Genomic DNA, 12,025 nt, shown 5'->3' on the forward strand with positions numbered 1-12,025 from the left:
TTGTTTATGCACTATTGAACCATTTTATGTATGCACTATCTGGATGATATTTATGTAATATTGAACCATTTTAGGATGTTCTGGGTACTTGCATTTGTTCTGGGTACCATTTTGTGTATGCACTATTTGCATGCTAGTTGGTATCTAATAAATGTATGATTCTGTATGTGCAGATGTCATGTGATGATGATAGTGATGATGACAACCAATATGAATTGAAGAAAAAATTGATTTGTCTTCATTCTGAGCATATGTCGGTCATTTGTGAAGGAGCAACAAAAATAGTTGGAAAGTATTGCAGTAGTTGGATCATGAAGAATGAGCCTAGGAAATCTATCTTGACAGGATTTGGATGGTTGCAAGAGACTATTGGAACACTAGGGGAGACCTTTACAATGTTCAGAATGAAGACAAGAGTTTTCTTTGAGCTTCATGACTTGTTGGTGAAGGACTATGGGCTCGGTTATTCTCCATTTGTTAGCAGCTACGAGTCTCTTGCTATGTTCTTGTGGACCTTGGGGGGTTGTGAATCAAATAGTGAAGGAAATATGCCCTAGAGGCATTAATAAAGTTATTATTTATTTCCTTATTTCATGATAAATGTTTATTATTCATGCTAGAATTGTATTAACCGGAAACATAATACGTGTGTGAATACATAGACAAACATAGTGTCACTAGTATGCCTCTATTTGACTAGCTCGTTTATCAAAGATGGTTATGTTTCCTAGCCATGGATAAAAGAGTTGTCATTTGATTAATGGGATCACATCATTAGGAGAATGATGTGATTGACATGACCCATTCCGTTAGCCTAGCACTTGATCGTTTAGTATGTTGCTATTGCTTTCTTCATGACTTATACATGTTCCTGTAACTATGAGAATTATGCAACTCCCGTTTACCGGAGGAACACTTTGGGTACTACCAAACGTCACAACGTAACTGGGTGATTATAAAGGAGTACTACAGGTGTCTCCGAAGGTACATGTTGAGTTGGCGTATTTCAAGATTAGGTTTTGTCACTCCGATTGTCGGAGAGGTATCTCTGGGCCCTCTCGGTAATGCACATCTTTATAAGCCTTGCAAGCAATGTGACCAAATGAGTTGGTTACGAAATGATGCATTACGGAACGAGTAAAGAGACTTGCCGGTAACGAGATTGAACTAGGTATTGGATACCGACGATCAAATCTCGGGCAAGTAACATACCGATGACAAAGGGAACAACGTATGTTGTTATGCGGTTTGACCGATAAAGATCTTCGTAGAATATGTAGGAACCAATATGGGCATCCAGGTTCTGCTATTGGTTATTGACCGAGAATAGTTCTAGGTCATGTCTACATAGTTCTCGAACCCGTAGGGTCCGCACGCTTAACGTTACGATGACAGTTATATTATGAGTTTATGAGTTTTGATGTACCGAAGGAGTTCGGAGTCCCGGATGAGATCGGGGACATGACGAGGAGTCTCAAAATGGTCGAGACGTAAAGATCGATATATTGGACGACTATATTCGGAGTTCGGAAAGGTTCCGAGTGATTCGAGTATTTTTCGGAGTACCGGAGAGTTACGGGAATTCGCCGGGAGAAGTATTGGGCCTTATTGGGCCATACGGGAAAGAGAGAGGGGCTGCCTAGGGCAAGCCGCGCGCCCCCCCAAGGCCTAGTCCAAATTGGACTAGGGAAGGAGGGGGTGCGCGGACTAGGGGGAGGGGCCGCACCCCCACCTTCCTTCCCTTCTCTCTTCCCTTTTCTTCTCTCCTACTCCTACTACATGGAAGGTCTCCTAGTTGGACTAGGAAAGGAGGGAGTCCTACTTCCGGTGGGAGTAGGACTCCTCCCTGGCGCGCTCTCCCTTGGCCGGCCGCCCCCTCCCCCTTGCTCCTTTATATACGGGGGCAGGGGGGCACCCCATAACACACAAGTTGATCTATGGATCGTTCCTTAGCCGTGTGAGGTGCCCCCCTCCACCATATTCCACCTCGGTCATATCGTCGCGGAGTTTAGGCGAAGCCCTGCGCCGGTAGAGCATCATCATCGTCACCACGCCGTCGTGCTGACGGAACTCATCCCCGAAGCTTTGCTGGATCGGAGCCCCGGGATCGTCATCGAGCTGAACGTGTGCTGCACTCGGAGGTGCCGTACGTTCGGTGCTTGGATCGGTTGGATCGTGAAGACGTACAACTACATCAACCACGTTGTCATAACGCTTCTGCTTACGGTCTACGAGGGTACGTGGACAACACTCTCCCCTCTCGTTGCTATGCCATCACCATGATCTTGCGTGTATGTAGGATAATTTTTGAAATTACTATGTTCCCCTACAAATAGAAGGACCCAAAACCGTTTCAAACATTCACCTGACACTATCCACCGCAAGTTCCATGAGGTACTGCATTGTGTGGTCAGGATGTCTTGTCACTACCTCAAGCCGAAAGACCCCAATTTTCACACTGTGCATCAAAGGATCCTTGGTGATAAACGAGCATATCCACACATGAAAGACTGCATTGGTGCAATAGATGGGACTCACATTAGAGCTTCAATTCCAGAAGACAGGCAAATCAGATATATTGGAAGGACAGACGCAGTCACTCAGAATGTGATGGCAATATGTGACTTTGATATGCATTTCACTTATGCTTCAATTGGACAACCTGGTTCTATGCATGACACAAGTGTGCTATTTCATGCAATGCATGCGGACAAGGCCACCTTCCCCCATCCTCCAAAGGGTGAGCATGCGGACAAGGCCCCCTTCCCCCATGACTCGGAATGTTAGAACTCATTTCATGTATGCCAATTCTAACATTCATTCTTCTCTTTATTTTTCGTAGACAAGTACTACCTTGTGGATGCTGGCTATCCTAATAGAAAGGGATATCTCGCACCGTACAAAGGTGAAAAATATCATGTGCCTGACTTTCATAGAGGTGTTCCACCCAATACTCCTAAAGAAAAGTTCAATAGGCTCCACTCGTCCAAACGCAATTGCATAGAGAGAGCCTTTGGAGTGTGGAAGATGAAATGGCAGATTCTTCTAAAGATGCCAAGCCACTCCATCGAAACACAAAAGATGATTGTTGCTGCTACTATGACTTTGCACAACTATGTTCGCTTCCATGATGAAGATATTCACTTTGTTCGATGTGACAGGGACCCGGACTATGTGCCAACAATTCCGGAACGATACAAGAAATTTGCTGTTCCTTCACACGCATCGGATACATCAACTACAGCGGAAAATGGTGAAGACATGGATGTGTTTAGGCAAGAACTAGCTACAGCCATTGCTCTAAGTTGGTGAGATATCGTTGATGTTTGACACATGTACGTGGCCTTTTGATTTGCAAACTTATGCAAAACTATGAGGTGAAGCTTTGTTGATCTTAGAGACATGTATTTGCCCCTTTTGATTTGCAAGCTTATGCACAATGAGAGGCTTTTGTTCTATAAAACATGTGTGAAACTTGATGCTTATGCCATGATATACATTTTCATATGTGTTTTCAAATTTACATAATCATTCTATGCTCAAAATATGAGATATTCCTCTCTGTACATGCTCTCTGTTACTACCAAAACCGCTACAGCCAAAGAAAATTACAAGTACCAGCATACAGGCATCCTGAACTGCTTCTGTACAGGCAAAATTCGGAACAGAAAAAAAAATCCCCAACGAACAGGCCAAGCATTCCTTTACAGGCCCGGTACACACAGGAAGGAAAGAAAAATCTAAATCATCACTAGCCCACGTATGCCTATAGGCCACACACAAACATGGGCTGCCAAAACGGGCCAAGCAGGCACTTTCTGGCCTTTTTACCTCGTCCATCGCTGGCAACGAGAAGCTGCAGCGCCGAACAGATCGCTCGATCCTGGAGTTTTCGTGGGAAGCTGGCTGCTGGAACCGGGCGACGGAGTTGAGGATTTTGCAGTGCTGGTGAACTACCGAACACGCCCTAAAACAGATATATTGTACCATTGGAACACGGTCGTCGCCAGGCACCCGCAGATCCTCTGCTCCAAGGTGGGCGAAACCCTAGCCCCCCGAGTGGCCGAGCTCCGCGAAATCGGCCTCTCCCCCGGCAAAATCTCCCGCCTCGTCACCATCTGCCCCGAACTCCTCCTCAGCCGCCAACGGGTCTCGCGCCTCGAGTTCTACTTCTCGCTGCTGGGGTCCTGCGACAGGGTGCTCGTGGCCCTCGAGAACAACGCCGGCCTCCTCGAGCAGAGCCTCGCGGGTGTGGTGAAGCCCAACCTGGCGTTCCTACGGAAGGCCTTCCATGTGCATAACATGGTCAGGGCGATCGATCTGGCGCCGCGTCTGCTCACCGCGCCCAAGGAGCGGCTCGACGCCGTCGTGGCACGCGGCGAGGAATGCCGCCGCATTGGCCGGCCGTGCAAGTTTCTGCTCTACGCAGCACTCATCGCGGACCAATCTTTGCTCCAGGAGGAAGTGGCCGCCAAGGTAGAGCTGTTGACGTCGCTCGGCGTATCCAGCTGCCAGGTGGGGGTCTGGGCATCCTGGATCCCAGGCTGGTTCCTCAAAAGATCCGTGAAGCTGCTGCAACGCACGGCGGATTTCCTGACCAAGGAGGTCGGGCTGGAGGCGGACACCATTGCGCGGCACCTAATCCTGTTTCAGTATAGCATGGACAGAAGGCTGGTGCCCCGGTTCAATGTCCTGAAGATCCTCATGGAAGAGGGGCTGCTGGATGATGCGCGGAAACGGTTTGCCGACCCAATGCGCATATCTGTGGCAACGCTCGAGGGGATCTTTGTGCATCCTTACGAAGACAGCATTCCTGCCCTTGCTCATGCCTATGCTCCGTTCCGCGCCGACGATCCTCCTTGGGGCAGAACGCTCCCCAGCTTGGCCTTCGAAGATTGGTGTCATAACTGGGGCGTCACAAAGATCCCGGTCAAGAGAAATCCGCTGTGATTACCTTTCCCTACCTTGGTGGTACTCCCTCCGTCCCACAATATAAGAGCGTTTTTCGAACTCACATAATAGCTTTTTTTAGAGAAAAGGCTAGAGCCCGACTTTATAAATAAATCCACATGGCAGCGTCACAGGAAACCGAACAGTAGCGAAACCAGCTAACAAGACAACGCACAGAGTGCACGGAGCTAATAGTTTGAGAGAAATCAAAGAAGGAAGGATACAGGCAACTGCCATACACGGCGCGCAGGCCGGAAAGGAGAGAGACCTAAACTCCGCAAACACCACCACCAGGATTAGACGACGGGATCCCGCCCAGAGATGAGAGATGCCGAAGCCTGAATTTTGACGATGAGCAGGTCCAGGGCATCCCGATCAACCTCCTTAGTCAATGATCTCCACTGCTGCAATAATATACATGATTTGAAAAGAATGTCAGTAGGTTTAGATGGGAACATATGCTCAATAGTAAATTTGTTCCTGATGGTCCAAAGAGCCCAACATAAGGCTCCCAGGCCGACCCAAAACACCCTCTTGGTGACCCCAACCAAAGCTTTGGCTAGGGTTCGAATATGGGAAAAAGAGGAGGGGTTCCAGGAAACCTGAAGCCAAGATCTGACACAACACTAAACCAACTTGGCCAGCACGCAATTGAAAAAGATGTGATCAGAGTTCTCCAAGGCCCCACAAAGATGACAAAACTCCGAACCAGGCCCATTGCGCTTTTTGATTTGGTCAGCAGCCGGAAGTCGACCACGAAAGGCTTGCCAAAGGAAAATTTTAATCTTAGGAGGGACTTTGGACTTTCAAACGCGAGAGAATCTGGACGAAGGAGTACCACCGATAAGTCTAGAATAAAGCGACTTAACCGAAAATCTACCTGAGGCCGAATGAGGCCAAACCACAGAATCGGCCGACTCCAAGAGCACGGGGAAGAGGGCAGAGAGACTTTGCCAATCTTCCAACTCTTCAGGAGACAGGACCCGACGAAAAGCCAAATCTTAGTTATTAGCTGCCAACTCACATAATAGCTTGAAAAGCGATCTTATATTGTGGCACAGAGGGAGTAGTACTTAGTACTCTTCCCTTGAAGCATTTGGATGACCTACTTTTGGCCCTCTGATATTTGCTTGTACCTGGTTTACTGAACTTGCTGTTGCGTGCTTAGGTAATGGAATGCTTTGCTCTACACATGCTTCTGTGATGCTTGCTTAATTGTGAAAAGATGAATCTATTGATATCGATATCTTGCAGGTACATTTCCCATTTAGACCAACAAAATGCTCATGAATGCCATCAGTTTATTATAGCTAGTTAGTACATACTTCTCTAAGTGCACTGGTTTTGCTGGTGTGTTGGTACTAGAGGTTTGTATAGTTCTATAGTGCAAAACCTTGGTACAGTTATTAAAAATATGCTTGCTTGAAGTTCAGTAGAGACAGACGTTGACAGTTCGTTAAGCTGCTGCTTTTATACTTTGTTGGTATAGAGAATTTACCCTACATTTGAGGCTATTCCTGTCCTTGAGGGTCGACTGGTCAGTGGGGCTTGAGAGGAAGCCTCACTATATCAAAGACCTAACCAAAACAAATTTATTAGAAAACCATTTATAAGCTTTAATTGTGTTGCCATCAAGTACGAAGGATGGTTTAGAAGAGCATGTAGGCCCTAAGTACTACTCCCTCTGTCCCATAATGTAAGACGTTTTTTGACACTAGTGTAGTTTTAAGAAACGTCTTACATTATGGAAAAGAGGGGGTAGTTTATTTTGCTCACATTTGTAGTATGTGTAAAATGTACCACTTGGAAAGACTGATACTATCCAACCTCGGGAAATGACGACGAACTTCCATATTGCTTTGTAAGGGCATTAGGAAATGCTGTAAAAAATGGCACCAACGAACCAAGGGAAAGAAAGGGACATGTCCTACGCATTGTGGAAATCGCCACATGCATAAAAATGATTGATGTGGCCAATCATTCTCTCTCTGTCGCTCTCCCTCGTCTCACCAAGCTCTAGAGAAGCAGCTAGATCAGGTAGAGAGCTTGATTCCTATACTTGCGCCCTAAGGATCTGGGATGCATATGCCAGCCCTTGAGCACTATAAATACACTACATCATCTCCACATATCTCTCACACCGCACGCAAGGAAAGAGTAGATCAGCCTTTGAGAGCCTAAACCCCAGCCATGGCCTGGCCTAGCCTCGCCGTGCCGCTCTTGTTTGCGTCGTTTTTCATCCTAGCCATGGCCGACCCTTCATTTGTGTGCCCCATTCTTCCTTGTGAGCGTTGAGATAAGCCTGCGTTTGTACTTGCACCAAGTTATTGATGGGCCAGACCACAACCAGGTAGTGACCGTTAGTTCTCGCCAACCGGCTTGGTTTGGCACGACCGCTGTCATTGATTGGACGGTCACCGACGCGCCTCAACGCAGTGCGACTATTGTCGCTCGCGCGAAAGGCATGCAAGTGCAGGCGGACGTAGAGGGTCCTGGCTGGTTCCATTATTTCACCATGGTGTTCGAAGATCCAAGGTACAATCATACTACTAGTGATTCAGCACTTGAGGACTGTAAATTTTACAGAACTACTATCCACATGATAAAGATAGTCTATGTTTACGGTGATTCATAACATTTCTCATCACTCCTAAAATGTATAGGTTCGGTGGGTCGACACTTGCAGTGATGGGTCAGTATCTATCAGAAGGCGAGATGGCTATTATGGGCGGGACGGGAGAGTTCGCCATGGCGCGTGGCGTCATCAAGTTCAGAACAGTCAAGAACACTGCCCATGAAAGCTACAAGCAACTTGATATCCACACATTCTATGTCCCAACTCGTGTAAGTGAAATGTTCTAATGCTTAATCCATACTCCCTCCCTTTAGAATGTAGTGCATTCTTCTTTGAGAATTGCCATAATGTATTAGTGCGTATCTCAAGTTCAGAAGATATTCTTAGATAGTAGTATGGTGAGAAAATTTATCTGAATGATGATGGTGGCAATTTTACATACTCCCTCCGTTCACTTTTATAAGTCATTTCAGACAAGTAAAATTGAGTTGTATTGCACAATGTCTGAAACATCTACAAAGCCTTATAAAAGTGAACAGAGGGAGTACAATTTTACCAGCATAATTCAGCACATATTATTTCTGTGGCAGATGTGCAACACCTTAACATTTGATGCGTACAGGCCTTACATTGTACTCCCTCCGTTCCTAAATATTTGTCTTTTTAGAGATTTCAACAAGTGACTACATACGGAGCAAAATGAGTGAATCTACACTCTAAAATATGTCTTTTTACATTCGTATGTGGTAGTTCTTTGAAATCTCTAAAAAGACAAGTATTTAGGAACGGAGGGAGTACTTCTGATCTTCCGTTAAAATGGATAACTTATGTTTAAGTATTACCTTAATCAGTGCATGGTTTATCGATGTGCATGAAGCTAATATTTCATGATTTTCCCTTATTTTGCATGCAGGGCAATACACCCATTACCGTCATCTAGTAAAGCGGTCTAAATTTGTCTGGACTACAGGAAGCACATATGGCGTGACGTGAAATTGTGGAGCTTGTCGTTGTTTTACTTTCAAATAATACCTGGATTTTGAGTGTTGGATAGTCAATTAGTTAATCCCAAATATGTGTGCCACTGCTTGTTATTGTTTGTATAACATGTGTTTTTTTTGTTCTTTTTTTGAGATGGAGATGCGCGCTTGCAACATGTGTTGTTATATATTTTACTTTTACGACAATCAAACATATGTAAATCAAGTTTCTCTTTGAATAACTTGGTTGCTTGATTGAAATGCTTTGTTCAAAGGCACCCTGTATTTCTCAACGTTTTGGATCAATTTATGGAACAGATAACAACATACATAGAGATGAAAGATGTTTAATTTACTCCTTGGAGAAATGTCCGTCAATTAGATGGCACATGACAACTTTATACAGTAGCTTTGAACATTGGTATACAGTGGAATTTTGTTGATGGCAATAGGTTTCTAAATATAAGATACAGTGAAACGGAGTTTCCCCGAGACCCAGGACACACATAGTCAGATGTAAGGAGTATCAAAAAATTGATTTGTTATATGGCTTTGGCTGATGGAAAATGAGTTGGGTAGGAGACAAGGTAAACTTCCAAAAAAATAGCTTCCTTTATAATTCCGAAAATGTAAAATACTCCCTCCGTCCAAAAAATTCTTGTCATCCGTATCTAGACAAATCTAAGACAAGAATTTTGGGACGGAGGGAGTAGTTCTATAATCAAACTACCGAACCGAGAAAATCCTTAATCCAGCTAGAGAAAATGCAGGGCTATACGACCATCATCTAGTAAAGCAATCTAAATTTGTGTGTATTACAGGAAACACATATGGCTGGCTTGCCGTCGTTTTACTTTCACACAATACAAGTAATTGATCACACCACGGTACTTATGCTACATTCTTCCAGAGAAAGATTCAGGTACTGGGAAACTGAAAATCAGTCAAAACTAAAGAGGCCAGCCGCGAGCACGAAGGAGAACTGCCCTCTCGGCCCGGGAAGCCATAGCTCTCAAATTTGCTCGGGCAGTAGATATGGTGTTCTGTGGCTGCCTCTCTCCCCCCTCATTATCGAAAGCCGTCATGAACTCCTCCTGCTGCAACCTGTATGCCAGTGAAGCGTCATCAGATTGGCCTGACCGCGCTGAACTCCTGGTGGCAACCAACTGCGACGCCCGAACAAAGCCTCTGCCGCTGTCTCTGCTTCTTGTGCTCCTACCCTGTGTGTCAAAGCTCCCACTGCTGGTGTTCATGGTTCCTGGGCCTGGCATACTTCTTCTGCTGCCTGCTGCTAAGGAGCTCCTGGTGCTGTTGCCTATTCTAGTGTAGTCCTGTGTGATGAAGCTCCTACTGCCACTGCCACTGGTGTTCCTAATGCCAACTTCTGTATAGTTGTTGCTTCTTGGCAGGCTTTGCTTCACATCGTCCTTACTTGCTGAGGATGAGGCCATGGAGCTCTTCCTCGCCTCTACTTCGCTAGGAAATAGGAGTTGGATGGTGTTCCAGAGTACCGTGTTGATAGTGCAAGATCTTGAATTACTGCAGAGTGACAAAAAAATAGTTGAACCCATGTTTGTTTTTCTACCATATGTGGAGTAGTGCAAAATCTGAAGATCAAAGCGTACCTGATTAACTGACGGCATTTTGGGCACCGCTTTCCACACTTAGAGGCGGCATGTTTTAAGCATTGCATGCAAAAGCTGTCCAGTGAAAGAAAGAGGCAACAGTGTTATGAGGATCAAGAATTGCATCCGGTATTTGATCTCTGAATTACAGGGCCAATATTCTATGTAGGGAATTTTATGGATTAGCAAAGCACTAAGTGAAGTACACAGCTGCTCAGTTCAATACCAAAACTCATGGCTGTTCAAGCTAACAGGGATGCTAATCTTTGTCACAGTCAACAATTCACGAAACAAATAAATACGAATTAGCTACATTGCACATCTGCATCGAAAATAAGCATTGCCAAGTACAGTTGCCACAAGTGATTAACAACATACTGAATCTCGTAAAGTAACCAGAAACAAAATTCCTAATTCGTGGTAGTACATGGGATGAATAAGGGGTTTATACACATCACACACTGAATCTTGGGAAAGAAAAAACAGGAGAACAATTCACGAAACAAATAAATATCATAATTTCTGGAAAGTTAAAACTTGGCCCTGTGCTGCAAATGTTGTGAACCAATTCCTAATTCCTGGTACATGGGATGGATAAGGGGTTTATACACATCAAACATTGACATCTTGGGGGAAAGAAAGCATTGGAAAAGGGCAATATCATAATTTCTGGAAGTTAAAACTTGGCTCTGTGCTGCAAAGGTTGTGAACCAACAAACTATTTTAGACAGTAGTAGCGTGCAAATTTACCTGTGACCACAAGGCGTGGTACTTGGCTGATAGCAGATGTCCAAGCAAATCTGCGCAAAATCAGACACTAATCATACTCTACTCAGCGGTAATCACATATGCAGTGACAAGACATGAAACCAAGGATATCGATCTGCGAAAGGCCCTTACAGCGCAAGACAGTTCCTCCCTGAGCCGATCCATACACGGCAGCTCGCCACTCGCCACTGCTTCAGATCCGGACTTCTCCTTTCCCTCGACGACAGAAACCTTCTCCTTCTCCTCCTCCGCCTGCTTTACCTCCTTCGTGCCAACTGCAAAGATTTCAAATTAACACGAGATCGACAATTCCCCAAACAGACACAACCCGAAACGCTCAACAGATCGGGGTAAGGAAGAACGCGAGGGGGCAACCACCGACCTTCATGGTCGTTCGGCTTCTCGTCGTCGTCGAGCACAAGCGCAACCGGCGGGATCGGGGTCTCATCCGCCGACTGCCGCCGCGACCTCCGCTTCCTGCAGGACAGCGATAATCCGTACGGATCCAGAAACCAACCAAGACAAGAAAGAAAGAAAGAAAGAGGAGAGGAAGGCCGCGTCGCGCGATTGGTGCGGTGCCGGGATAGGTACCTGGTGTTAGATCCGGCGCTGCCGCCCGCGGTAGAGGAGCCGGAGGGCCGCCTCTTGCGGCGCGACTCGCGGACCGGGGTGTCCTCGACGACGAGCGCCGCGAGGAGGATGGACTCCTCGTCCCAGCCGGCCAGCTCCGCCGCCGAGCGGAACCGGGGGCTGAGCAGGCCCGCGCCGCTCTTGGCGGCCGGTGTCCGCCGTGGTGCGGATCTAGGACTCTCCGCCGCCATCTCCCCCTTTTCTCTCGTGGAGACGGTAGCCGTTGGCTGGGCAGGGGTGGAGCGGGGAAGGGGGGAGGAGAGGCAACGGTCGGCAATTACGAAATTATATTGGCAGATCCCGGCCTCGAAACAGGAAAGGTGTACGTAGCACGCTTCCGCTGCGCCCTTCGTCGCCACGATCGTGGGCGCTGGCCTTCAACTGGGATAACAAAAGATATTTTTTCTATATGTTTTTTTCAGAAAAAAGATCCTCCGATCTAATACTAATATTATTTTTCATACAGGAGTGCAAAGATCTCTAGAATAACAAAAAAT

At 46.1% G+C, this 12,025-nt stretch overlaps 1 protein-coding gene across 1 annotated transcript; it reads right to left on the reverse strand.

Moving 5' to 3' along the window:
• Window positions 1–9,278: 9,278 nt before the first annotated feature.
• LOC123138203 (putative E3 ubiquitin-protein ligase RING1a) lies at window positions 9,279–11,804 on the reverse strand. Its single transcript, XM_044558137.1, has 6 exons — window positions 11,490–11,804; window positions 11,281–11,375; window positions 11,031–11,173; window positions 10,881–10,930; window positions 10,131–10,205; window positions 9,279–10,044 (listed from the first exon to the last, which is right to left on the reverse strand). The coding sequence occupies exons 1-6, from the start codon at window positions 11,717–11,719 to the stop codon at window positions 9,456–9,458; spliced, it is 1,182 nt and encodes a 393-aa protein (XP_044414072.1). The 5' UTR covers window positions 11,720–11,804; the 3' UTR covers window positions 9,279–9,455.
• Between the last annotated feature and the right edge of the window lie 221 nt (window positions 11,805–12,025).

This window comes from Triticum aestivum, chromosome 6B (assembly GCF_018294505.1).
Source record: "Triticum aestivum cultivar Chinese Spring chromosome 6B, IWGSC CS RefSeq v2.1, whole genome shotgun sequence".
NCBI classification, from domain to species: domain Eukaryota; kingdom Viridiplantae; phylum Streptophyta; class Magnoliopsida; order Poales; family Poaceae; genus Triticum; species Triticum aestivum.

What these genes read in the sequence shown, in the direction of transcription:
- LOC123138203 (XM_044558137.1), bottom strand. Translation starts at nt 11,719, where the DNA reads ATGGCGGCGGAGAGTCCTAGATCCGCACCACGGCGGACACCGGCCGCC. An exon ending in GGGAGGAACTGTCTTGCGCT is followed by an intron (nt 10,931 to 11,030) that starts GTAAGGGCCTTT and finishes GATTTTGCGCAG; the next exon opens with ATTTGCTTGGACATCTGCTA. An exon ending in ACCACGCCTTGTGGTCACAG is followed by an intron (nt 10,206 to 10,880) that starts GTAAATTTGCAC and finishes TTCACTGGACAG; the next exon opens with CTTTTGCATGCAATGCTTAA.